The following is a 25,042-nucleotide window of genomic DNA, read 5'->3' on the forward strand; positions in this document are numbered from 1 at the left end:
GTTTTTTAAAATAATAAACAAGCAAACAAACCCAGGTTTATGTAATTCCAAGCCTCACCTCTGCTCAGCCTTGTGACCTGCGGGGTTGGCTGTGTGCACTTCACGGCACATCCGGCTCTCCCTGAGGTGACATCCCCGCGAGGGGTGAGGGCATCACTGGGGTGAATGGGAATCCCACACACGGAAGGAGGGTGAGCTCCCACATTCCGACTGCTGTGGAGTTACCAGTGGAGTTCCTGTTTCACAGGCCTCTGTGGGTGCCAGTCACCGTGCTGCCGGCTCCACCTTCCCTACCGGAACCTTCTCAGTCACACTGCAAGGCCAGCATAGTTGACGCCACTGTATGGGTAACAGAACCAGAATGGTTAATTGACTTCCCTAAGGTCCTACAGCCACCTGGTCCACAGGCTGCCTTGGGGGGAAGGGGGTTCCAGGAGCAGTTTAAATGCCTGTCTCCTGCTGGCCTAGAAGCCCACACCGCCCCTGCTCTACGTCCAATTCACTCTCGCACCTCACGGAGAATGTATACATGTGGGTCTTGGGAAGGCCGTCTGAGGTTGACTGAGTACAAGATGGAAGAGAGCCACCAAATGTTCTCCCCGCAAAAGATGCTTTTAACACTGCAGCCAGGGAGGAAGGGGGGACACAGGCATACTTAGGAAGGGGTTTTCAATGTTTTTATTTTTGAAGGAGAGAGAGACAGAGCATGAGCAGGGGAGGAGCAGAGAGAGAGGGAGACATAGAATTTTGAAGCAGGCTCCAGGCTCCGAGCTGTCAGCACAGAGCCCGACGCGGGGCTCGAACTCACGGACCGCGAGATCGTGACCTGAGCCGAAGTCGGCTGCTTAACCGACTGAGCCACCCAGGCCCCCCTCAATGTTTTTATTTTTGAAGGAGAGAGAGACAGAGCATGAGCAGGGGAGGAACAGAGAGAGAGGGAGACATAGAATTTTGAAGCAGGCTCCAGGCTCCGAGCTGTCAGCACAGAGTCCGACGTGGGGCTCGAACTCATAGACTGCGAGATCATGACCTGAGCTGAAGTCGGATGCTTAACCAACTGAGCCACCCAGGTGCCCCCACCCTGCCCTGAGGTCCCAGGAGGAAGCCGGGGTGAGAAACTGTGCCCTCTGGACCGGAGCCGGCACCCGCTTCCTCAAACCTACTTAACCCCTGAGACCTGGCTCGGGTGTACCTTCCCGATTCACCCCCTGCTCTAACTGCCTGTCTCCCCGCCTAGATTAAATTTCCCTCCCATTCCTTCACATCATGGGTGTTGTTCCCTTCTGCCTGGCGAAGGGTGGGTGTGAATGAACGTGGGGGAAAGAACCGAGGTACGGGAGGGGTGTGCCAAAGGCTGGAAAGACGGGTCCTGTCGTGGCCACTCTGGAAGCCTGAGAGACGCGGACGGTGCAGGAAGAGGTAGCTTCCCCCTCCCCTCCCTCCCGGGCCTTGCCCCATCCCCGCTGACCGTGGCTGGGCAGGGCCGGGCCAGTAGCTGCTGGCATGAGAGGCCACATGCCTCCATTCCGGCCAGTGATAACGTACAAGCTCGAAACACCCGCTTCAGGTCACATTCCTTCCACTGTCTTCATGACTGGTGTCCAGTCTCACCGTGTCCACTTTCCCCAGGGGGATCAGATCGGAGAAGCTGGGGGTCTTCCCCCAGTCGGAGGCACCAGTCGGAGCCCCCAGCAGCCCCACCCCTTATCTGCTTTTCCCGTGACCAGGCCAGAGCTGTTAACTTCTTTCTACCGCACTTAGGGGGTGGGGGCTAGAACCGGGCAGAAGGGATCACGCAGAGGGCAGGAGCTGTGTGCGGAGGCTGGGGTGGGGGTGGGGACAGCTCCACCTGTTGCTGCCGCCTGAGCAGCGCTGGCCTGATGGGACGGCCCCTCCTCTCTGTGCCCCCCCCCCATAGTTCCCATCCATTGTCATCAACTGTCTCAGCACTGCTATATTTAAGGCCCATGCAGGCTCCAGGATCACATTCTTCTTCCAGTCCCCGCTGAGCCCAGGGCAAGAAGGAACCGAGGTCCCTCTCATCCTCTGGAATCTTCTCGCCAGAGACGCCTAAGTGGGCACAGCTGCTTCTGTGAGTTACCTCCAGGGATCAGAGGTGGGGAGGGACGCCTTCAGAAAGTAAGACCCTCAGCTTTCCATTAGCAAGTGGGGTGTGTGTGTGTGTGTGTGTGTGTGTGTTGGGAAAGGACCCTGGAGGATTTGGAAAGTACACACGTACTTAGGCAGCACCCCGAGTAAAAATGAGAGGGGATTCTGGAGACCCCTGCCCCCTCTCACTGTCCTGCGTGGCCCTCGGTCCTCTGGCCTGAGCCCTCTGTGACGTGAAAGCTGTAAAAGACACCGTCGCGGGGGCCTGACAAGTGGAAGGGGCCGGGCGCGCTGGCAGGTCCCGCGAAGCCGGAGCAGCACTGGCGGAGGCCTGCTTGGCCCACCGGGCGGGCAGGGAAAGGGAGTAAGCCCTCAAGGCCCGAATTTCAGGGCCAGGAGGGCACGCGTCCAGCCTGGGCTCACTGGCAGGAGCCCGAGGCCCAGACAGGGAAGGGGTGGCCCCAGCTACTCAGTGGCAGGGTCAGAATTCTGGACTCGGGAGCTGGTGGAGCACGGCCCACTCAGAGGACCCAGCTTTCTGCCATCAGGTTCCGTGAGTCCCTCAGCCTCTGTGTCCTTCTCTTTCCCTCCTGAGAAAGGGGCAGAGGCCGCATGGCCTGACAGACGGCCTGGAGGGAAAGCAGACGGGAGCTCGGGAGAAAAGGGGAGGCCGTGCTGTGCTGCGGGACCAAGAGCCCAGGCCTTGCGCCCCCGGGGGAGGGCGGGGTGGGGGTGGGGGGTTCCCTGCGGGCTCACACCCCGCCGACCCCTCCCCGCCAGGCACTCGTGGCGCTGCCCTCCCACTGCTTCTTAATCCCAAGCCTCAGTCAGTGCTTTAAAAAGAACTGATGCCTCATCCACTAAAGCCGGGGGTCTGGTTGCGGGAGGCCCAGGAGGTCAAGGATGAGTGCCAGTCACACACACACACACACACACACACACACACACACACACACCCCTGCACGGTGCTAATCAGGAACAGAGCATCCGAGGAAGGGAGCCAGCAGCTGACGCCAGGGAACGTTCCTCAGCTGCTAGGGCCAGGGCCACGGTGTCCCAGAAAAGCTGGTGGGGGCGGGGGGGGGGGGGGGCGGGGGGGAGGGTGTCCCTCCTCGGGTGGTACCCAGAGCTCTCCTCTGGGGCTGTGAGGAAGGAGGGGCAGAACGAGCAGGGCCAGCCATCCTCTGGGTGCCAGCAGACCCTTTTCCTCAGGAGGGGCCAGATGGGAAGCTGAAGGGGTGACGGTCCCGTGACGTCCTGCTGAGGCCACCTGCAGGAGGCCAAGGAAGTTTCGGTGCGGCCCTTGGTCCTGACTGACATTCTGCAGTAATCCAGACACTGAAAGGGAACGAGCTTTTCAGAACTAGAGGAGTAAAGGTCCACTAAGATCGCCTCTCAGCAGCCTGAGCCCCCCTGACTCCCCATAACCGGCCCCTCAGGCCACGGAGCTCCGATGAAGCCGGTGGCCCATCTCCCAGGTTATGGACCTAGAGAAGTGGTCTCCCAGGCGCCATGTTCCCACCCAGGTCAGAATCCGGCATACACACACATTCCACCACTGCCGGGAGGCCCCCGGGGAGGCTGGAGCCACGGGTGACTTCAGGCCTAAGCCCGGCAAGGACCCTCCCAGGTCAGTGACCTGCCCGCCAGAATTCCCACCTGGAGGAGGTATGGAAGGCACCAGGGATTCCGCCAAGCATCCTAGAGCTTCAGCATCAGAGGGGCCCTCAGAGACCCAGAGACCCGGTGGTGACACCGAGGCCCAGATTTGGGAGAGAACTTGGCGCGAGAATCCAAAACCAGCTCGCTCATGGGCCTCCTGCTCTCCCTGCCTGCCTCTCCATACCCATGGATTCGCTCCCTGATCCCACAGGTTCCTCCACACCGATATGATCCAACCCTACCGGCCACCACCTGTGGCCCAGACCTGAGCCTCGGGAATGCAAAAGGGGGATCCCTCGGTTGTGATCCCCTTACAAGAAGAAAGGCCGTGCGGCCCGCTGTGTCCCCTGCCATAGCCAAGGCCTGGCCTTGAGTAGACACGTGACATAGAGGTCAAGAGAGCTCAGAGTTGGGTGCCAGTCATGGCCCCACCACCAGCTGGGTGACCTTGAGCAAGCACTTTCCCTCCTCATCTGTAAAATGGGGTAATAATGCAGGGCGCCTGGGTGGCTCAGTCGGTTGAGCGTCAGACTTCGGCTCAGGTCATGATCTCGCGGTTGACAAATTCAAGCCCCACGTGCCGACAGCTCAGAGCCCGGAGCCTGCTTCGGATTCTGTGTCTCCTTTTCTCTCTCTGCCCCACCCCTGCTCACGCTCTGTCTCTCACTGTCTCAAAAATAAATATAAACGTTAAAAAAGTTATTTTAAAAAATGGGGTGACAATGGGACAGCACACAGTAAACACTGTGTCACTTTTTTTTGCTTAATGTTTATTTATTTTGAGAGCGAGAGCGAGAGAGAGAGAGAGAGAGAGAGAGGGAGTGCGCACGGGCAAGCAGAGGAAGGGCAGAGAGAGAGGGAGAAAAAGAATCCCAAGCAGGCTCTGCACTGTCAGCGCAGAACTTGACCCGGGCTTGATCTCACGAACCAAGAGATCGTGACCTGAGCCGAGATCAAGAGTTGGAGGCTTAACCCACTGAGCCACCCAGGCGCCTCTCACTGTTATTACTTTTAATTCACTTATAATCTTGTTGAAGAGTCAAGATGTATAAATAGGAAGTCATTAAATAGGAGGAGGAGGCATCTTTGAATCAGAGCTGAACTGGAGTGGAGATAGAAAAGCAAAACAAGGATTAGAGTAGGGAAAATTCTAGGTGGCCTATAGTTTTTCAGCAGGGATTCTTAGAAAACTAATGCTGATGTCTAACATTTACATGGGAATTACTCCGCTCCAAGCACTCATCCAACCTTGACAACCACCCCGGGAGGCCAGTCGACCCATTTTCCAGATGAGAAAACCACGTCACACAGTCGCACCCAAGGGGACACACTTGGAAACTGGCATGAGAAGCGGGACTGCGCCCCAGAGTTTCCGCGCGCGACCGATGTGCCGATGGAAGCATTTTCCACTTGGGCTGTGAAGCCTGAGTGGGGCTAGGAAGGCCAGGAGGAAGAGGTTTCTCCAAGAGAGGCCAGGCCGCCAGTGCAGGCAAAGTGGGGCCGAGCGGGCACAGGCAGGAAGCGTGAGGACATCTGCCCATCTTGAGTCATAGCACAGCCCTCGGACATCACAGTGTCCGATCGCTCATCACCTGAGAAGCTGAGGCCCAGAGAAGGGAGGGCTCGGCGCAGGTCACGGGAGAGACTAAGGCTGGGCTGCAGCTAGAAGCCAGGGGCTGCTCGCGACGCGGGGCTGCACTCGCTCAGCTCCACGCGGGACATTAGGCAGGCTCAGGGTGCGAAGCCTGCTGCTGTCCCGTTAGCCAGGTCCCTGCCCTGCCCCGGCCTCCATGCCCCGCTCTGCCCACTGGAGCATGAACGCCCACCCCACAAACCACCCCCCCCAGGGATGCTGGGACGACCACATGGGGAAGGGACGGGCGGATGCCTGGTGGTGTGACCGCGCACCTTGGCTCCACAGGTTGTTGCTCTCGCAGCCATGACTCTGCCCCACAGCCCCGGAAATGTGGGGGAGCCCCGGCCCCCCCAGGCCGTGGAGGTCGTCCACCGGCTGGAGCACCGCCAGGAGGAGGCGCACAAGGAGGAGCGGCAGCATCACCTACACATGGGTTCCTCAGTGCGGAGGAGAACCTTCCGCACCAGGTGGGATCATTGGGGACCCCACCCCAGCCGTTGCCCTACCCGCTAGGGGTCCCCAGTCTGAGGGGGGAGGCACAGCCTGCTTTATGGAGATGCCAGTCTGAGGGGGGAGGCACAGCCCTGCTTTATGGAGATGCCAGTCTGAGGGGGGAGGCACAGCCTGCTTTATGGAGATGCCAGTCTGAGAGGGGAGGCACGGCCCTGCTTTATGGAGATCCCAGTCTGAGGGGGGAGGTACAGCCCTGCTTTATGCAGATCCCAGTCTGAGGGGGGAGGTACAGCCCCTGCTTTATGGAGATCCCAGTCTGAGGGGAGAGGCACAGCCCTGCTTTATGGAGATGCCAGTCTGAGGGGGGAGGTACAGCCCTGCCTTTTGGAGGTCCCAGTCTGAGGAGGGAGGCACAGCCCTGCCTTTTGGAGATCCCAGTCTGAGGGGGGAGGCACAGCCCTGCTTTGTGGAAATGCCAGTCTGAGGGGGGAGGTACAGCCCTACTTCATGGAGATCCCAGTCTGAGGGGGGAGGTACAGTCCTGCCTTTTGGAGATCCCAGTCTGAGGGGGGAGGCACAGCCCTGCTTTATGGAGATGCCAGTCTGAGGGGGGAGGTACAGCCCTGCCTTTTGGAGGTCCCAGTCTGAGGGGGGAGGCACAGCCCTGCTTTGTAGAGATCAGCCAGTGGGGAGGCACAGCCATGCCTGCTAGTGTTCTGAGACAGGGGTAGGTAGATGCAGCTCTAATCTCAGGGATGTCCCAGCCAGATCCCCCCCCCCCCAGGCAATCCCGCAGGCGCCATTAACTCCCCTTTCCCACCACAGCGAGGAAGAGTTTCAGTTCACCGCCGCAGACTACGCCCTCGCAGCAGCCCTGGCTCTGACAGCCTCCTCAGAGACATCTTGGTAAGTCAGGTGACCTTTGCGGCGAACACTGGGCTGAGAATGGGCCATCCTGGCCAGTCCCCTGCCTCCACTACACTGCCACACTGGACTTAAAGAATCTGCCCAAAGTTCCACGTCTAGCGCAAGAGCTCAGACCACACTCCGGATGGGTCCACAGGCAGTAGTGAGGGACCATCCCCAGTGGAGAGGGTGGGGGTCCCCACTTCACCACGAGGCTTCACCTGAGAGCAGCGGGAGGCTGTCCTGGGCCAGAAGGCCTGGGTCCTGGTACTGGCCGAGTCACCAAGTCTCAGGTCCCTGCTCTGTAAAATAGGGGGACTATTCCTGCCCACTTGGTCGTCGTGAAGACAAAAGGAACAAAAATTTGTGAAAGAGCCTTGTAAACGGTATCCGTAGTACTTATTATGCACCTACTGAAAGCAGGGCCCATTTCGGGTATTTTGGGGGCAAGAGAGGATTAAAAGCCTCAAGAAGCTTAAAGAGCAGCTGGTGATGCCGGGTGTGGGGGAGGACGGGTGGCCCTGGCTGGGGCGCCCCCACGAACCCCGGGCCCTCGGCCCCTGATGGCCTCTGCCACACAGGGAGGCCCAGCTGAGGCGCCAGACCTCTGCGGTGGAGCTGGAGGAGCGAGGGCAGAAGCGGGTGGGCTTCGGCAATGACTGGGAGAGGACGGAGATCGCCTTCCTTCGGACCCAGTGGCTGCTGCGCCAGAGACGCGACCGAAAGGCACTGAGACGACGGGTGAGGAGTCCTGGGACCTGCACCCCATCACGGGCCGCCCACCTCATCTACCCCCTTCTCCAGAGGCAGCTGAACATTCAGGAAAGAGTCCAGGCCCTGGTCTTGGACCCAGTTTGAATCCCGGCGTCCCAGCCCTCCAGCTGTGTGACCCTGGGCAAGCAACTTCCCCTCGCTGAGCCTCGGTTTTCTCATCCGTGAAACGGATGTATGTGGTGTATCAACTCTCGGGGTGGGGGTGGCCATTGAACAAGACTAAGCTTGTCCAGTGACCTTGCCAGTGCCGAGAACACAGAGGAGCCTCAGGACACACTATTCCTGACAAACATCAGGGAGCTGAAGCCACTCTCCGTGCCCCCTCCCCAGGGCAAGAGAGCCACAGCTGATACATACATGGGCTTTCTCCGCGCCCATGTTTTTTCACGTATTAGCTCATTTCATCCTCACTACAACCCCACAGAAAGGTGGGGGGATATTGTTATCATCCCCATTTTAGAGATGAGTAAACTGAGGACTTGCCTATGGTCTCACAGGTAGGAAGTGGCAGAATCTGGCCTTGACCCCAGGCCAGCTGTTCCAAGGGCCCTGCCCTCTGTGCCACCTTGCCTCTCAGCTGCCTGTGCCTGGGGGGCTCCAGTCCACGTGGGTGTGACTCCAGAGCCTGAGTGTCAGGGGGAAAGGTGACAGCAAAGATGGGGGAGATGTGATCCCCCGGCTCATGGCAGTCACAGATCCCTTCCCGCCTCCAGACGGAGGAGAAGGTCCGGGAGGCCAAGGAGCTGAGAGAGCTGTGTTCCGGCCGGGGGCCCTGGTTCTGGATCCCTCTGCGCTCCCATGCCGTCTGGGAGCACACCACAGTTCTGCTGACCTGCACTGTCCAGGCCTCGCCTCCACCCCAGGTCACCTGGTAAGCCACCGGGGCAGGAGAGAAGGGGTCCTCACCCTGCCCCCGCGCTCTGAGCCTCCAGGGCTAAACGAGCGAGCGTGAGTTCTTTCCAGCCCAGCACCTCTCTCCCAGGAGCGAACTTCCTCCCCCAGAACTTCTTGCTGCCTGAGAAGAACCCAGCCCCGCAGACCCTGAGCTCTGCCCACCCCCCAGAGAGCAGCAGCTGCTGGGAGGCTCAGGCCGAGTTATTCTTAGCCTCCTCCCAGCCAGCCTGGGGCAGGAAGACTGGGCCACCGGGGAGCCAGCACTTGTAAAAATATGATTCTGGTGGCATGAGAAGGCAGCTGCTCTGAGCTGGGCGTCTCGGGGGATGACAGCAGGAGGCAGGGCAGGGGGCAGAGGGGCAGGAGGGGAGGCGGGGAGGGCAGCCCCCCCACCCCCACCCCAGGAGCTCAGACCTGGAGTGAGAGCCCTGTGTCCAGACCCAGCTCTCTCTACTAACTCAGTGGGTGGTCTCGGTCACACCACAACCTCTCTGGGCCTGCTTCAGTTTCCTGTTCTGTAAAATGGGTTGAAGGCCTCCTGCCCAGCCTGCATGTGGTGAGGATCTAATGCCACAGCTACGTGGAAGCCCTCAGAACTTGGAAGGTGCTGGGAAAGCAGAAGATGCCCTTCCCGGGACTGTAACCATAGCAGAGCTACAGTCTAGGCCTTGCCGGCAGAGGGAGGGGCGGGGAGGTGGGAGGTGTCCTCGGACTGGGCGTGGCGGAGGTGGGCGTGGCGGAGGCGGGGGTGGGCGTGGCAGCTTGGGGGCCCTCAGTCCTAACCGGAGGGATCATTCACGCAGCTGAGCCACTGTTGACTGAGCTCCCCCTGGGTCTTTCGGCAGGGAGTCAGACATTCTGGGGGAGAAGGAAAGGATTTCAACAAATAGTTACCAGGAGCATAATCTGCCCCAGGTCCGAACCACACACAGTCTTCCCTCAAAGAACTTTCAGCCCAGAAGAGAAATGTCAACTCAGAGAGAAGTGCATTCATGGGTGTAATTTGAAATAAGAGTAAAGATAAAGGTGATGAAGTGGCTGCCTCCCCCATCCCCCCTCCTCCTGAGGATCCGGGAAGTCTTCTCAGAGGAGGCAACACATAAGCCAGATCTTGAGGGTGAATACACCGTGGTCTAGTAGGAGAGAGGGGATAAGCACACAAATGACAGGGATCACAAAGGAAACAGCAACATCTTATACTTGAACCCATTTTTACTGACCCAGCACTTTCTTCTCGTTTGAGCCCTGTGGCCACCCATGGCTCAGAGAGGTAATGTGACTTGTCTACTCCTAAGGTCACACAGCCAGTTTAAGTCAGAATTCAAACTCAGATCTCCTCCCAGCCTCCTCCCAGTCGGCTTAGAGAGTAGGAAAGTCATCCTTGCGATTGGTATTTTCCCTTGAAGCACAAATAATTCCTCGGAAGTCAGAGAAATGGAAAGCCCTTGGGCCAGGACCAATCAAGAAAGGCGTTAAGGGAGTTGGCATCGGGGCTGGTCATGGCCAGATGACATGCATTCAAAAAAGTGTGCCAGGGGCTAGAATTCGTGTTGAGTGCTGGATTTCTGTGGGGACTGAGGCAGTCCCTGCCTGTAAGTGGCTGGTCAGGTAGGAGGACGGCTCTCGCCAGCTGGCCTGGGCTAAGGAGGTGGCGGTTGGGGGGGGGGGGGTTCAGTACCTCAGCTGTCCTGCCTGGCAGCCAAGCCCTGCCCTGCCCTGGCACTTAGGCCCATATCTAAGGCATTCCGTGGGAGCTTCTCAGGAAAGGGACTCATTTCCACCCCTGCCAGCAATGTTGCCACAACAGGGAGCTGAGCGTGGTAAGTGCTGGAAGCAAGGCCAGGCCCACCTCCAGCAGGAGGGACTCGGGTGGCCCCTGGTGCTCCTGGTTTGGGGGGTCTGGTTTTTCATCATCGATCACTTTGGGCAGGGCCACTCACTGTCCTGGGACTGGACTCCCGGGCTCTGTCCAGGCCCCGGCAGACACCCAGCCCCCAGCTCAAGAGGAAGATCCTGGCACACCGGGTTGGTCAGGCAAGTACATTCATTCAGCAATCATTGAGCACTTCCTGAATGCAGGGGCACCAGCAGGACAAGTTAGGCAAAGCCCAGTCTAGTCATGTTAACTCTGCAGACATGGGCCCTGGCCATGATTCTATCTGATACCAGACTCCATCTCCCAGGCCAGGCAAGCAGCCTTAAAAAGTAAAATCCAATACCAAAATATGTGAAGAAAGAACATTTAGAGAAAGAATAAAAATCTCGCTCTTTTATGAGGGCCTCTCTGAGCCAGGCTCCGGGCTGGGCGCCTGGCCTCTGTTGTCTCACTTAATGCTGTTTTATGACTGGCTGCCATTTACAGTGAGATCTGCACAGCCCATGCCTTCGAGGGCCTGTCGTTCAGGCAGGAGCCAAGAGCCCAGAGAGGGCAAGATGAGTGCTGAGGTCTCTGGCTGTCCAGGCCTTGCCCAGAGCTGCAGCTGCTGCTTTTTTTTTTTTTTCTGGGAAAGATGGAAGCTGGCCGGGCTGAGGTGTCTGGAAAGTTCCTGATAGGTGGGGGTGGGCAAACCTGACTTTGGCCCCCAGGCTTAGGAGAGGTGGAAAAAGATTGGGTACCGAGATTAGGCACTGCTCTCCCCAAAGGAAACTTAGTTGGGCTCCTTTCAGAAGAGGGTGCAGCCCAGGGGCTGTGTGATGGGGTGTGGGTGTGGCACTGTTTGGTTGCCATGGGCACAAACAGGGTGGGGGGGGGGTAGCCAGGTCCCAGGAAGGCGTCGGACCGTGGCCGGGGCGCCCTCTCTCGGCTTCAGCCTGCTCTTCAAGCTCAACCACCACGGGGGCTGACTGTCCATGCAGCAGCCTCTTGACCCAGAGACCCAGAGAGGGAGACTGACTTGCCCAAGGTCACACAGCCAGCTGTGTCAAGAACCCAGGCCTCCCAGCCTTCACAGACTTTCACGTGCCAGCCCTGACCCCTTAGGCCTCCAAACCCCTGCAACGGGCTGTGGACAGAGGCGAGGCCACCTCACAGTCCAGTGCCCACAGCAGGGAGAACAAGACACCAGAGTCCACAGAAAACATAGGGCCATGTCCAGGGTGCAGTGGGCTGGGGCAATCCGCTGGGCCACCCTTGGCAGTCACGTGGGGAGTTGAAAGAATACTTCTGGCCTGGGCCCCACCCCAGAAATTCTGACTCCAGAGTGATCTGAGATGCAGCCTGGGCATGAAGATTTTTTTTTAACGGCTGACATAAGATAAGAAGTTTATTTTTCTTTCACCCGCGAGCCTGATGTAGACAGGGTGGGGCGGCCATGGCGACTTTGCTCACAGATCCCTCAGGGACTCCGGCAGCCCCAGTCTTTCCCGATGCGAGATGCCGGCCACCTGGGCCACGTTCTTGGCATAGGACGGAGGGGAAAATGACAGAAAAGGGGACAAAGCGTCATCGATAGCAGCCTTGTGACACTTGTACTTCCTTTACAGGACTTAGTCACATGGCCACACCTAGTAGAAAGAGAGGGTAGGAAATATGTCACACACTGGGTGGCCCAGTGATGAATCCTGTTCCTTTAGAATAAGGGGGAACGGCTATTGGAGACCAGTGAGCAGCTCCTGATACGAATTCCCAAAGCCTCGTGTTCAGAAACTGGGCATGGAGATTTTCAAAGCTCTCTCCCGTGGTTATAATGACCGCCAAGTACAGAACTGCCATCCTGAGAGGTTGATGAGGGAGGCAGAAATGGGGGCACTTTCCTTGGCAACACCCTCAGAGAGGAGGAAAAAGCTGGGCCCAGGTCCCCGGGGGTACCTCTGGTAGGGGAAGGGGCAGCTACCCCTAATTACAGGTTCCCTCTTCTCTGCTTCCCAGGAGCATCTACAGTACCCAGGGCCCAGGAGAAAAGCTTTACATATCTTCTCCCGTTTGAGGGTCAGTGCTCTCATTACTCCCATCTCACAGATGAGGACAACTGAGGTTCCGTGCAGTGAAAGTGCTGCCTCGGGTCACATAAGCAAGTAAAGAGCACAAAGCTGAGGTTGGAATCCAGGTCTGAGAGGCTCCAGATCCTTCCCGCTCAGAGCCACCCAGCCTGCCACAGACCACCGTGTCTCCACAGGTACAAAAACGACATGCCAATCGATCCCCGCCTCTTCCCCGCCGGAAAGTACCGAATCACCAACAACTATGGGCTGCTGACGCTGGAGATCAGGAGGTGAGACTGTGAGCTCTAGAGAGACCCATGACCTCCCAGACCCCACCAGCACCGAAGCCAGAGCAGGATTTCTGAGTCGGCCTCACCTTCAGAAGAACCTGGGGTGCTGACGAAAACACTGATTCGCGGGAGGGACCCTCCTCTTGCCTCCCAGGAGGCAGATTAAGGACGACTTAATCTGGAGTGGGGCCTGGGGATTGGTATTTGGCAGGCAGTCCCGCGTGATTCTGATGCCTGGAATACACGAGAAGTAACGTGGAGTCAGGGGCCAGCCGGAAGGACTGAGGGATGAGCTAGGAATGCTGGGGGCGCTCCTCGCTGGGGGAAATCACACGTCCCCGCACGCACGCACGTGCACGCGCACGCACGAGTACAAGAGGAAGCAGTTAGGTGGGCCGATCAGGAGATGGTGAGCCGTAAGCATGGTTTTAAAGGGAGACGCAGCGTGCATGGAGGGAGGCCGTCGGGGGATTTGAGCAGAGTCCTCCCCAGAGCAGGCGCCACAGTGCTCACACGAGCTGCCCCGTGGTGGCCTCCGGTGCTGAGCCCTGTGCTAGGTTTGTGCGCATACGATTGATAATGCCCACCGCTGTTCTTGCAGGGAGGCATTATGTCCATGTTAGGGGACAGGAAACCCAGGCTCCAAGGGTCAGGGGTCTTGCACGGCTCGTGCAGGGCAGGGCCCGGGTTGGAGGCCGTTCTCTCCACCTGGGTCTTTCCAGTACGCCAGTCCCTCCGTCTCAGCCAACTTGGACTTCAGAGACACGACTGTGGACAGGACATCGATCCTACCCTGCAGAAGCAAAGTGGGGATGCGTGGACGTAAATGTCTGACCACTCAGTGCCACAATGGGACGTGCCCCGGGGGCTGTACAGTCAGGGAAGGCATGCAGGGCTGGGGTTGCCTGGAGGGGCAGGTGGGACTGGTTCCAGACGCAAGAGGGATTCCTGCCTCGTACAGCCAGGGTAAGAGCGGGGACACCCAGGAGCCCTCGGCTTGCTTATGGGACCAGATGTGCCACGTTCTACCGATGACTCTGTCACCACGTGGCTCTGGAATGGAGCCAGCCCAAGCTCCGCTGGGAACCAGACAGGGTTGGCCTGACTGGTGATGAGACCCAGGCCTGAGATTGAGAACACCTGGGCATCTGGCCCAGTTCTGGCACCGACTGGCAGTATGCCCTGGGCAAGTCCGTGCCCTGCTGCTGCTCCAGGATTCTGATTTGGAGGTGTTGACAGGGCAGGAGACTATGCCTTGTAAGAGAGCTTGTCACCTTGAAGCTGGGTTGAATTCTGGGTGCTGTGTGACTCTGGGCAAGTCACTTAACCTCTCTGATCTTACACAGTCAGTAATAACAATCATATGTTCACCTGAGGTGGACTAGGCTGGTGTTATGTCCCTAGTTTTTCAGAGAAGGACATTGAGACATGCCAAAGGGCAGTGGCTAGCCCAAAGGCACATAGCTTTTCAGAGGTGGGGCCTGAACTAAAGCCTAAAGTCTCCCCCTGCGAGGGCTTCGTGTTAATCCCCGCCTTTCCTACCCATACATGGGGACTTGAGTTTCCGATGGAGCCCAGCAATCTTGGGGCGGGGGGGTGTCTTCTCTCCTTTTCAGATGCACCATTGAGGACGCAGCCACCTACACAGTGAAGGTGAAGAATGCATACGGCCAGGCCTCCTCCTTCGCCAAGGTCCTCGTCCGAAGTAAGTATTCCCATTCCAGCCGGCCAGGCTGGCGCACAGCAAACCCGGGATGAGCAGACGAGGACATGTGTCTGTGGTCAGATTGAGGAAGGGCCCTTGACACGGGGGTCACCTGGGATCAGGTGACCTGGGCAGCCACAGAGATTCACTTCCCTGGGGCCTTCGGAGCAAGTGAGAGTCGCCTCCCTCAGACTGCACAGTGTCCAAAGAGCGTGCTCATCTTGTTAGGTGGGACTCGGGTCCAGATCTAACTCAGGACCCCTGGAAGAGTGTCCTGGCCCTGCCAGCTCTCCTGAGATGTCCTCAGGGGGAAAGGCTGAGCACTACCAACTCTCCTCTTGACCTCACTGCCCCATCTGGGTGCTGGTGCATATTTCCCAGTTGTGCAGTTCCCAACTGGCGTGATTCCCAATCCTGGAGGTTCCCCCGGGGGCGTCTGAAATGACAGCGTAAAGCAAGGGAGACACTCAGGAGTCAGCCAGACCCGCGTCCGTATGCTGGCTCTGCCACTGACTGGCTGAGTGAGCCTGGGCCACCTCACTCCACTTCTCTGAGCCGCCGGGCCCGTAAGGGGGACGCCTTCTACCTGGCTCAGGTGCTTAGGCTGATTAAATGCGACGGTATAGGTAAAGCTTGGCGTGTAGGAGGCTTTGGGAAGGGATAACTCTGTGTCCCCCACCCCATGACCAGGGCAGCATGTACCCAGGAAGCCACAGCTCTGGGCCCAGGAGAATGCTGCCTTGCCTTCAGGGCCCTGAGAGAGAGGCTGCATGTGTGAGCATGTGCGTGCACACACATACGCACACACACACACACTCCCTGGTCAGTAGACAGGCTGGAGTCCAGTCCCCCTCCCTGCCTCTCACCAGACCTTGTTAAACTGTCCTTCACAGCCCTCTCCACCCCTCTGCCCTGTTCCCCAAATAGATCTTGGGTGGCAATTGTCCCCTCTGCCAGTCTGGCTGGCTGCGGAATCTGAGCTGTCCTTATAGGCTGTGCCTAGAGTCAAGCCAAGGTCAGGCATCAGGGCCCTGCCTCCCTCTGTCCACCCATCCTTCCCATCGCTTCTTCCAGACCCCCAACCCTCCCTCCCTCAAGGCCAGCAACCCTAGGATCCACTCAGCTTCTTGGCCCCCAGACTCCAGCCAGACACCTACTAGGAGCACCTGTTCACGGTCATTCCCACCCCCTTCCCGGCTGTCGTCTCCAGAGCAACTGATAGAAGAGACCCTGGGTTGGGGGGTAGGAGCTCTGGGTTCTAATCCTGAGTCTGTTGCTGACTTTGTGTGACTTTGGGCAGCCTCCTGACCCTCTCCAGGACTCACTCAGGAAGGGCCTTACCAGGGACCAGTCGCCTCATGGTGTCAGGCTTCCGGGGTACTTGCGGGGTGATTACACCTCAGTTTCACCTGAGTACACCTCAGGGGACGATAACGGCATCAACAGACAGGGTGTCGTGAGGATGTAATGAGTTAATATGTGGCACGTGAGACACCCCACGTGAACAAGAGCTGTTACTCTCCTCTGGTGGTCTGTGTCACATCACCTTGGACTTCACCCTTGAGCCCCCACATGGCTCTCTGAGCACTGTCCTTCCCCTGCGGACTGTCCCCAACTGCACCAGAAATCCCAGTCCGACCAGACTTGGCTTCGATGAATACTGTGTGATCCTGGCAGTGGGTTTGGGCAGAGGATGAAAAAGCCACCATTTATTGGGCACCAGCTATGTGTCAGGCTCTGGCTGAGGGCTTGGTTCATGTGAACTCACTTATTCAGAACCCCAGGACCACCAGCTAGGAACCACTGTCTGCCTTTTACCAAGAAAGGAATAGAGGCCCATATAGAGGCCCAGGGGTGAAGGAACTTCCAGCAGCCAAAGATGGACCCACCAGGAGGACTCAAACCCACACCCAAACCCACACCTCTAATCTAGTAGGAATGTGAGGTCTGAACCTTCTCAAACTCCATTTGCCTTGGACTTTCAGCCTACGTGGGGAAGGATGCTGGCTTCGATTCGGAGATCTTTAAAAGTAAGGAGGCTCAGGGTGGGACGGCCTTCAGGGAGGGGGGGGGGTCTGGGCTCCTCGTCAGACCTTCCAAAGCCCCCTTTAGACAATTAGGCACCCATTGCCCACAAAGGCATGTCATTGCGTATGAGCTGTTCATACTTGCACACTGACTGGTTGGGGTGGGGGGGGGTTGTCCCCAGGTGCTGCCCCCAGCTGCCGAGCTGTCCAGGGGCCAAAGCTGAGTGAGAAAGGCAAAGCCAAACAGACAAATGGACATGACTCTGGCTAGTTACTATTTTGCTTCATCTGATCCCACCTAGAGAAATCTCTGCCCCACCTCCACCACCCTCCAGGACCGGGCCTCTCTTTCCCCGTTAAGACCACCTCGGAGACTGTGAATCCTGACCCAGAGGAGGGGGATGTCCCGGGCTAGGCGGGTGGCCTCAGAAGGCTGCTGACCTCACTTCTGTTCCCACCCCAGGACTGATGTTTGGCCCCAGCGTGGAATTCACATCGGTGCTGAAGCCGGTCTTTGCCCGAGAGAAGGAACCCTTCTCCCTGTCCTGCTTATTTTCGGATGATGTGTTAGATGCTGAGCAGAACATCCAGTGGTACCGAGATGGTGAGGACGCCGTCCTGGTCTCCAGCCTTCAGAGGCAGCCGTGGAAGCCAGAGAGGGGCTAGAGCCATGGCTCCACCCCAACGCTGGTCCCTGGGTCAGGGGAGAGAGGAATTGAGCTACGCCCCTGCCCAAGTACACGCTGAGTAATGAGTGCTGAAGAGGGAGAAGAAAGCAGGGGCAGAGGGCAGGTGGATTCAGATCCGGCCACCCTACAGAGGGTCAGCAAGCACCTGTGGGTGCCAGGCCCCGTGCTGGGTGCCAGGGCAGGAATGGGCCGATGTGCCTGAATTCAAGGGACTCTTCGTGTAGGAGGAGGGAGGAAGCCGAAACACAGTCATAGCCACTCCCGTTGACATCCAGGGAGGAGAAGGATGGCAGGACCTCCTTCCCCACCTGTGACCAGGCCTGCAGCCACAGGTCAAGGAGAACAGCCCCCAGCAAGCCCCCCTAGGGAGACTGCACCTGCTGACGGCAGGGGGTCGGAAGGGTAGGGAAGCCACAGGAAGCCCTGAGAAACAGTTGCAATAAGGCTGAGATGTCTTCCCAAACCTGTATATCTTCTAGAACAGAGGTCCTGACAGGAGGGAGGCATGGAGAGCAGGATGGCCCTACAGTGTGGCCTCGGGGCCAGACGCCCTCCCTGAGCCCCAGAGTGCCTTCGCTGAAGCCCCATCCCTCTCATTACGGTCACACAACTGAGTCCCCGCTCCCTTCACTGACCCTACCCCCCTCAGCGAGTCCTCTGCCCTCCTCACGGACACCCCAGCTCCCTCAGTGAGCCTCCAGCTCCCACCCACTGAGCCCCCAACACACACAATGAGCCCCCAGCTGCCCCGCAGAGACACCGGCCTCACAAAGGGCCCCGTCTCTCCTGTTCCTGTTTCCTCACAGCACCTCCAACGCCTCACTGAGCCGCCGACCGCTTCCCTAAACTCCCATTCCTACTGGCCCCTTCCCTGGACCCTGCCCTGCTCCCAAGACAGAGGAGAGTTCAGGGCTAGCTTGGCAGAGCCCTGGAGGCCACCACCCCCTCCCCAAGTCCCCAGCCAAGCCACAGGCTACAGCCACTCCGGCCACGTCAGCCATGCCTCTGCCTAAACCCCCAGACCACCTAACGGTTCCCAGATGAGGCCAGAGCTCACACTGGACCCCTCCCCTCCTCAGGGAGACTACTGAGACCCTCGGGTCGCCGACAGATCCTCTACGCAGACCGCCAGGCATTCCTGAAGGTGTCCTGTGCCTATAAGGAGGATGAGGGGCTCTATACTGTCCAGGTGCCTTCGCCCTTCGGGCCCCAGGATCAGAGCGCCTATGTGTTTGTGAGAGGTGAGAGGGGCTTGGCGGGTAGGAAGCGTAGCTGGAGCCCAGAGACCAAATTGGCTGTGGGACCTTAGGTGAGTTTTCCACCCTCTTGGGGTCTCAGTTTCCCTGTTATAAGTAGGGGTGTTGAGTGAGAGTCTCTAAGAATCCCTGTTACATCCTGTGACCCTAGGACACAGCTGAGTCTCAGACTCAGTGGGAGCTGTGGAGGGAGGGCTGAGCATGGGCTAGAATGACTCTAGCGCCTGGTGAGTTCTGCCTCTTGGTCTTCGATCTGGTTTCAGATCCTGGCTTTGCCGCTTCACTAGCTGGGTAGCCTCGGGCAAATCACTTTATCTCTCTGAGGCTCAGTTTCCCCGTCCACAAAATGGGGGGATGCCCCAGGGCTCAGGGATTAATTACACTGATCCTTCAGGGGCCTGGAGTAGAATGGGCCCCTAGTAACTGGCACTCCCACAGCCCCCCAGATGCTGTTGTTCAAAAGGAGGAGACCATCATTATGCAGGTCCTGGTCCTCAAAACCAAAACCGAGCCCTGGAGGGTTCAAGCGGATGAGGTTGTTGGACGGGAGGGGGAGGGGTCAGTTGCCGAGTAGACGCAGACTAGAAGAACCTTCCTCGTCTTCTCCTCGCCCCCCAACCCTCCTCTCTGGGTTTCAGATGCGGCAGCCGAGAAGCCGGGGGCCCCAGGCTCCCCTCTGAACGTCCGCTGCCTGAACGTGAACAGAGACTGCCTCATCCTGACCTGGACCCCGCCCAGCGACACCCGGGGCAGCCCCATCACCGGCTACTCCATCGAGCGGTGAGTCAGCCTCCTGAGTGGCAGAGCCCCCAGGGACACCTCTGCCTGGTTGTGACAACAAGAGTGGGGGCCACAGGAAAGAGGGAGCCCCATGCTTGGCCTCGGAGCAGGGCAGGAGGTAGACCAGGTTGCATAATTTAGGGGCTAGGGAGGGGTGTCCATGCCTCCAAATCTGGGGACAGCCCTTGGGTGAAATCCTAACTGCCACTCCCTAGCCACATGACTCACGGCTTGTCCCACTGTCTGAGCCCAGAGTGGATCCCCCGTCTGTAGAGCGAAGGGAATCCCACCTGACACCGAGGGCTGTGAGGGTGCAGTGCACCTCCAGGCACACGGGAAATCTGCACGGAGGCACTGGCTGTCGAGGGTGTCGAGGGTGGTGGCGAGTCCTCCTGGGGGCCCGAGGTTGGAGCCAGGTTTTTGAACGGACAGCGGGACTGGAACCGGCAGCAGTGAGCTGGGCCGGCAGTCTGGGGTGGAGAAGTGGCCTCCGGAGGGGCTCACACCGGGAGGGTTGAGTCATGGGCTGGGGCTGGAGCTGAGGCCTCTCCCCCACAGGTGCCAGGGCGAGTCTGGGCAGTGGGTGCCCTGCCACGAGGCCCCCAGTGGGACCTGCCGGTGCCCTATCCAAGGCCTCATCGAAGGCCAGAGCTATAGGTTCCGGGTGAGAGCCGTCAGCAGAGCGGGCGCCAGCCTCCCCTCCAAGGCTTCAGAACTGGTTGTCATGGGCGACCATGACGAAGCCCGGAGAAAGAAAGGTGGGTACAGAGGCCCTGAAGGGACATTCTAGAGCATCACTCAGGGCACAGTGAGGACTGCCTCATGCAGGACTCAGGGGGCACAGCCCCCATTCCAAGCCCTGTTCCAAGGTGGGTAGGGGGAGACATGACACAGCCCTCAGGAACTGCTAGTCTGATGGGGGAGACACAGTCTCAGGAACTGCTAGTCTGATGGAGGAGACACAGTCTCAGGAACCGCTAGTCTGATGGAGGAGACACAGTCTCAGGAACTGCTAGTCTGATGGAGGAGACATAGTCTCAGGAACCCCTAGGCTGTTGGAGGAGACACAGTCTCAGGAACCCCTAGGCTGTTGGAGGAAGTGCAGTGCTGTCCTGAGGAAGCCCTAGCCCAAAGGGGAAGGTATAGCTAGTCTGATGGAAGGAACATGAATCTGCCCACAGGAGATGCTAAACTGAGGAAGGACCACAATACCTTCTTCAGATGCCCTTAATCTGAAGGAGGAAAACAGCCCTGCTTCAGGAGCTGTCAGCCTGGGGGCATGTGGTGGGGGCCCCCCCACTGCCCTTCCAGCCTTGAGGGGTCAGTCTGACTTGGGTTTGCCTCCAGCTCCACCGTGCCCTGGGCATCCGACCCCAGACACATTACTTCCCTTCTGTCCCCATTTGCCCCAAGAAGACAGAGCACCTCTCAGGGTCTAGAACAGCAGTGTTCTGCTTTAGACCCCTGAGAGTCTGGGGGTCAGACAGCACCTGCTTGAGGTCAAACAGGGAGGAGCTCAGAAGCCAGGACTGGGAACAGGGCGAGGAATCAGCTCCCAGAGTTGGCAGGTCCTGCCCTGACCTCTCCTGCCCTAGCCCCCCGCCACACACAACCTCTGCACCCCCTACTTCTCCCCCAACATGCTCCATTCCCCAACGTGCTCCATTCTCCACCCTAGAGATACCCTTTGACCTGGGAAACAAGATCACGGTCAGCACAGATGATTTTGAAGGTACGTGTGAACCTCCTAACCCTTTGCCTCACGATTCCAGCTTCCTTTTGGTTCTGGAAACTCTGGGACACAAACTGGCAGAGAGACAGAAGTTGTCCACGTGTGGGGTGTGGGGAGGGGAGGGCGGTGAGGTCCAGTCGGAGGAGGCCAATGTTCTCAGGTGACGGTGGCCCATCTTGCTGTGCCCCTTGCAGAGGAGGTAGCACGTTGGGGAAAGTCCTGGGGAGGATATTGGGAGACCTGGCTTCTCGCCCTGGCTGTGCCTGGCCTTGCTGGGTGACCTGGAGCAAGTTTCTACCCCTCTCTGGGCCCGTTTCCTCCTCTGTGAAACGAGGGGTCTCTGACGGCCCACCCATCTCCGCCCCTTGATGACTCTGATTCCAGACTTTGTGACCATCCCCTTACCTCCGACCAATGTCCACGCCAGTGAGATCCGTGATGCCTACGTGGTTCTGGGCTGGGATGAGCCAAGGCCTCGGGGCAAAGCCCCACTGACATACTCTCTGGAGAAGGTATGGAGACTCCAAGGGCCCCAGCCCCAGGCTAGGCTGAAGAGTAGGCATGCTGTCACCCGGGAGGTGTGGGGGAGCTGGGGGAAGCACCGAGAGACCACAGGCAGTGTCCCCTAGAAGGGAATCCCTGCCTGGAAGGGCTGAGATTGGCCCTACACCGGGGCAGACCTTTTGAGGCGACCTCAGCCCTCCCAGGCCAGTTACTGGCGGCAGCTCCATGGAAATACACAGAATTAAGGGACACAGACCACAATAACAGAAGTACAATCCACCATTTCCGGGGTAGCTCCCCGCCCCCAAGTCTGGCTGGCATGGAGTCACACATCCAGTCAAGCCCCTCTTCCTGGCCAGGGCCACACAGGGAGGGTACCCTGGAGCCAGGGTCACGGCCAGCCGCACTCACTCAGCAGGGGGGGCGGGGGCGGGTAGCGCTGGAGGCAGTTCTCAGCCAGACAAAGTGGGGGCAGGTGTCTGGGGATGCAGGCAGCTCATCGGGAGTGGATTTCACAGTGGAGGGGAGGCAGCTGGCAGAGTGGAAAACAGCATGGTGTTAAGATCAACTCAAATCCTGACTTCTGCTGTGTGAGCCAGTTTCCTGAGCTCCCTGAGCCTCAGTTTCCTCCGGCATCGAACAGAGGGTGAAATAAGACGCGGCACACAGCTGGGCCCGCAGCTCTGGGCCTGTAGACACGTCCCGGGGACACGTTCTTGACTCCGACTCCCCCGAAGGAAGAGACCAGAGTCACCTTCTCATTACTTGCTGCACACGGCCCGGCACGTAGTAGGGGGACAGCACAGGGTTAGCGAAAGTTCGGGTTGTTCAAATGGGCCTCTCTTTGCACGCGCACGGGTGATCCTGTCTTTCCCACATAGGAAAGCCATGCATCGTTGAGGACTTGCTTTGTGAGGCTCTAGCCATGTGGTGGTTCAAATGTTGGGGTCAGATTGCCTGGGTTCAAATCTGGTCTCTGTTACTTACTAGCTGTGTGACCTTGGGCAAGTTAGTTAGTCTCTCTGTGCCTCAGTTTCTTCTTCCGTAAAAGAGAGCTAATAACCGTACGCACCTTAGAGAGCCAATATGAGGATCAAATTAATTAAAGTACATGAGGACTAGAATAGAACCTGGCCCACAGTAGGTGCTCAGCAACATTGCCTGGTTTTTATTGTGATTTTTTTTTTCCCCTAGCTGGGTTCTGGACTACTGACAGGCAGGTGGGCCTTGGGAGGGGAAAGCACAGAGAGGGCAGGGTCAGTGAGCTCCCCCAGTGCTTCCGGGTTTTAACTGCCATACCCAGCGGTAGTGGCCTCTGGGCGTCTTACTCACCTGCCGCCCCCCTCAGCCCTTCACCCTCTATGTGCCCAGAGACGCAGCATCTATGGCTGCCTTTTGGGTCCCTTATGCTGTGAAGAGGAAGCAGGTTGGAGGCACCCACACCTGAGCTTAAATACCAGACACACCAGTTATTAGATGCGTGACTTTCAGTCAAGTGAGCGAAACTCCCTGAACCCAAGTTTTCTCATTGGTGGGGAAATTAACACGTACCTTGCAGGGTTATTGTGAGAATGTATTCATTGCCTCACTTGTTGGTCCCACAAACATAGATTGAGCACCTCCCATGTACCAGTGCTGTTCTGGGCCCTGGGGGTTTGGCAGTGGATAAAACAGACAAACCCCTGGCTCGTGGAGCTGAGATTTGAGTAGGGGGTGCGGGATGGACGGTAAAGAAGATAAGTCAGGAAAATACTTAGCACATTAACTAGTGGTAGGTGCTAGGGAGAAAGACAAAAAGCAGGGAGAGGGGTTGAAGTATTTGGGGGAGGGTTGGCTGACTTTTTGGATGGGGAGCTGGGGAGTCCTCTCTGAGAAGGTGAGTTTTGAATAAAAGCCTAAAAGAAATGAGGAGACTAGCAGAGATTTCTGGAGGGAAGAACATCCCAGGCAAAGACACCAGCAAGTGCAAAGGCCCAGAGGCAAGAGCTGGGCCTGTTGCCATCCAGAAGATCAGGGAGGCTCAGGGGGAAGGGAGAAGTGGATGTGGCCAGATGGGTAGCAGGGGTCAGGCCATGAAGAAGCTTCCACCCTGAGGGAGATGTCAGATGGACAGATGGGGATGTGATCTGACTTGTGTTCTGAAAGGATCCTTCTGATTGTCATTTAGAGAAAAGAGTGACGTAGCTCAGGTGAGAGATGATGGTGGTGGTGATGATGATGATGATGATGTTGATGGCTTGGATCAAGGCTGTAGCAGGGGTCAATAAGGTGATACACCATGTTGGTTTCTGGATAGATTCTGAAGGGGGAGCCAACTAAGTTTGTTGATAGAGCCTATTTGGGACGTGAGGGTCAGAGGGAAGGAACCTAGGATGGCTTCGGGGATTTTGGCCTGAGCAATTAGAAGGATGGGCCCCACCAACCAAACATGGGCGGGTTTGGGGGCAAGATCCAGAGTCAAGTTCTAGACATGTTGAAGGTGAGATGCTCAGTAGGCATCCAGGCAGAGATGTTGAGGGGATAGGGGATCCAGAACTCAGTGTTCAGGGGCAGCCTGGGCCGGGGGTTAGAAGTTAATGAGAGCTGTGTGGGCACAGAGCCCGGTCCCCAGCAACTGCTTAACTAATGCGGGTTTCTTTCCTTTGTCACAGTCAGTCATAGGTAGTGGCACCTGGGAGGCCATCAGCTCAGAAACTCCTGTGAAATCCCCAAGATTCGCCCTTTTGGATCTGGAGAAAGGGAAGTCCTATGTCTTCAGAGTGCGATCAATAAACCAGTATGGCATGAGTGATCCATCGGAGCCCAGCGAGCCCATCGCCTTGAAGGGGAAGCCAGGTACCCATGTGATGCAGGAGAGGGGGGCAGACCAAGCCAGGCCAGGCCGTCAGCATCCAGAGCGGGGACTCCACTGCTGCAGAGACAAAGCCATACTCCAGGGTCCCTGTCCCTGACCCCTTCTGCCTATCACGAAGCTGACAAGCAGCATGATCTCAGCCCTGATCTCAGAACATCAGGAATCAACGTTTCTCTGGGTGGGGAGCTCGTGAGAGTATGGAGACTTTTTCCAGATCAGCAATTCACAGGTTGCAGAATCCAGCTGGTCCAGCACAGGAGCTGAGTGCGAACAAGTGGTCCCTCAGTTCTAACGCTGTCCCACTCCAAGCTCTGGCTCCCCAGGCAGGGCGCCTCTCAACAGCAACACAGCACAGGCCTGGGCAAGTCATTTCCTAGCCGCAAGCCTTGGCGTCCTCACCTGCCAAACCTGGTGTTCTGAAAGCCTGGGTACCGCTCCCGCCTCCGGCCCCTTTCGGAGTCTCCCAGCTGCGTCTCCATCCTGGTCCCAACCTCGCAGGGCCCCTCCCTCTTCTGAGGCCCCCGGATTCTGGGGTTCTTTGGTTTTGATAAGATCAGAAGGTTCCCTGCAGCTGTCGCGACTGACTAGCCCTTTAAGGAACCCAGCTGCAGCACGCCCTATCCAAGAAAAGCCTGAAGTGCTGCAGGGCCCCTTTGGGGAAGATAGCAAAGTCCTAGATTTGATCTGTTTCACTAATTTAGGAAGTATATATATATACGTATATATATATATATATATACATATATATATATATATATATATATGTATATATATATATACACACACACACGCACACACACTCATAGCAAGTATGGATGGATTGGTGGACAAGTGGTGTTTTTCTTTAATC

At 57.7% G+C, this 25,042-nt stretch overlaps 2 protein-coding genes across 3 annotated transcripts in view; both read left to right on the forward strand.

The window, feature by feature from the left end:
* The window catches only part of IL22RA1 (interleukin 22 receptor subunit alpha 1), a 36,323-nt gene extending 20,983 nt beyond the window's left edge, over positions 1 to 15,340 (forward strand). The window contains exon 8 of the transcript XR_007155153.1: positions 15,331 to 15,340. The gene's annotated coding sequence lies outside the window, so the exon portion shown is untranslated. The remainder of the gene's footprint in view (positions 1 to 15,330) is intronic.
* The window catches only part of MYOM3 (myomesin 3), a 48,575-nt gene continuing 25,460 nt past the window's right edge, over positions 1,928 to 25,042 (forward strand). The window contains exons 1-15 of one of the 2 annotated variants that reach the window (XM_047873365.1): positions 1,928 to 2,092; positions 5,693 to 5,874; positions 6,686 to 6,766; positions 7,348 to 7,507; positions 8,254 to 8,411; positions 12,550 to 12,645; positions 14,262 to 14,350; positions 16,336 to 16,380; positions 16,841 to 16,981; positions 18,146 to 18,307; positions 18,961 to 19,102; positions 19,661 to 19,860; positions 20,781 to 20,834; positions 21,219 to 21,346; positions 23,990 to 24,173. In XM_047873365.1, the coding sequence (XP_047729321.1) occupies positions 5,711 to 5,874; positions 6,686 to 6,766; positions 7,348 to 7,507; positions 8,254 to 8,411; positions 12,550 to 12,645; positions 14,262 to 14,350; positions 16,336 to 16,380; positions 16,841 to 16,981; positions 18,146 to 18,307; positions 18,961 to 19,102; positions 19,661 to 19,860; positions 20,781 to 20,834; positions 21,219 to 21,346; positions 23,990 to 24,173 (1,804 nt within the window). In that variant the 5' untranslated portion in view covers positions 1,928 to 2,092; positions 5,693 to 5,710. Of the gene's footprint in view, positions 2,093 to 5,692; positions 5,875 to 6,685; positions 6,767 to 7,347; positions 7,508 to 8,253; positions 8,412 to 12,549; positions 12,646 to 13,023; positions 13,055 to 14,261; positions 14,351 to 16,335; positions 16,381 to 16,840; positions 16,982 to 18,145; positions 18,308 to 18,960; positions 19,103 to 19,660; positions 19,861 to 20,780; positions 20,835 to 21,218; positions 21,347 to 23,989; positions 24,174 to 25,042 lie in introns of those variants that run through there. The other variant, XM_047873364.1, reaches the window with a different exon arrangement.

The sequence above is a fragment of the Prionailurus viverrinus genome, chromosome C1 (genome assembly GCF_022837055.1).
Source record: "Prionailurus viverrinus isolate Anna chromosome C1, UM_Priviv_1.0, whole genome shotgun sequence".
NCBI classification, from domain to species: domain Eukaryota; kingdom Metazoa; phylum Chordata; class Mammalia; order Carnivora; family Felidae; genus Prionailurus; species Prionailurus viverrinus.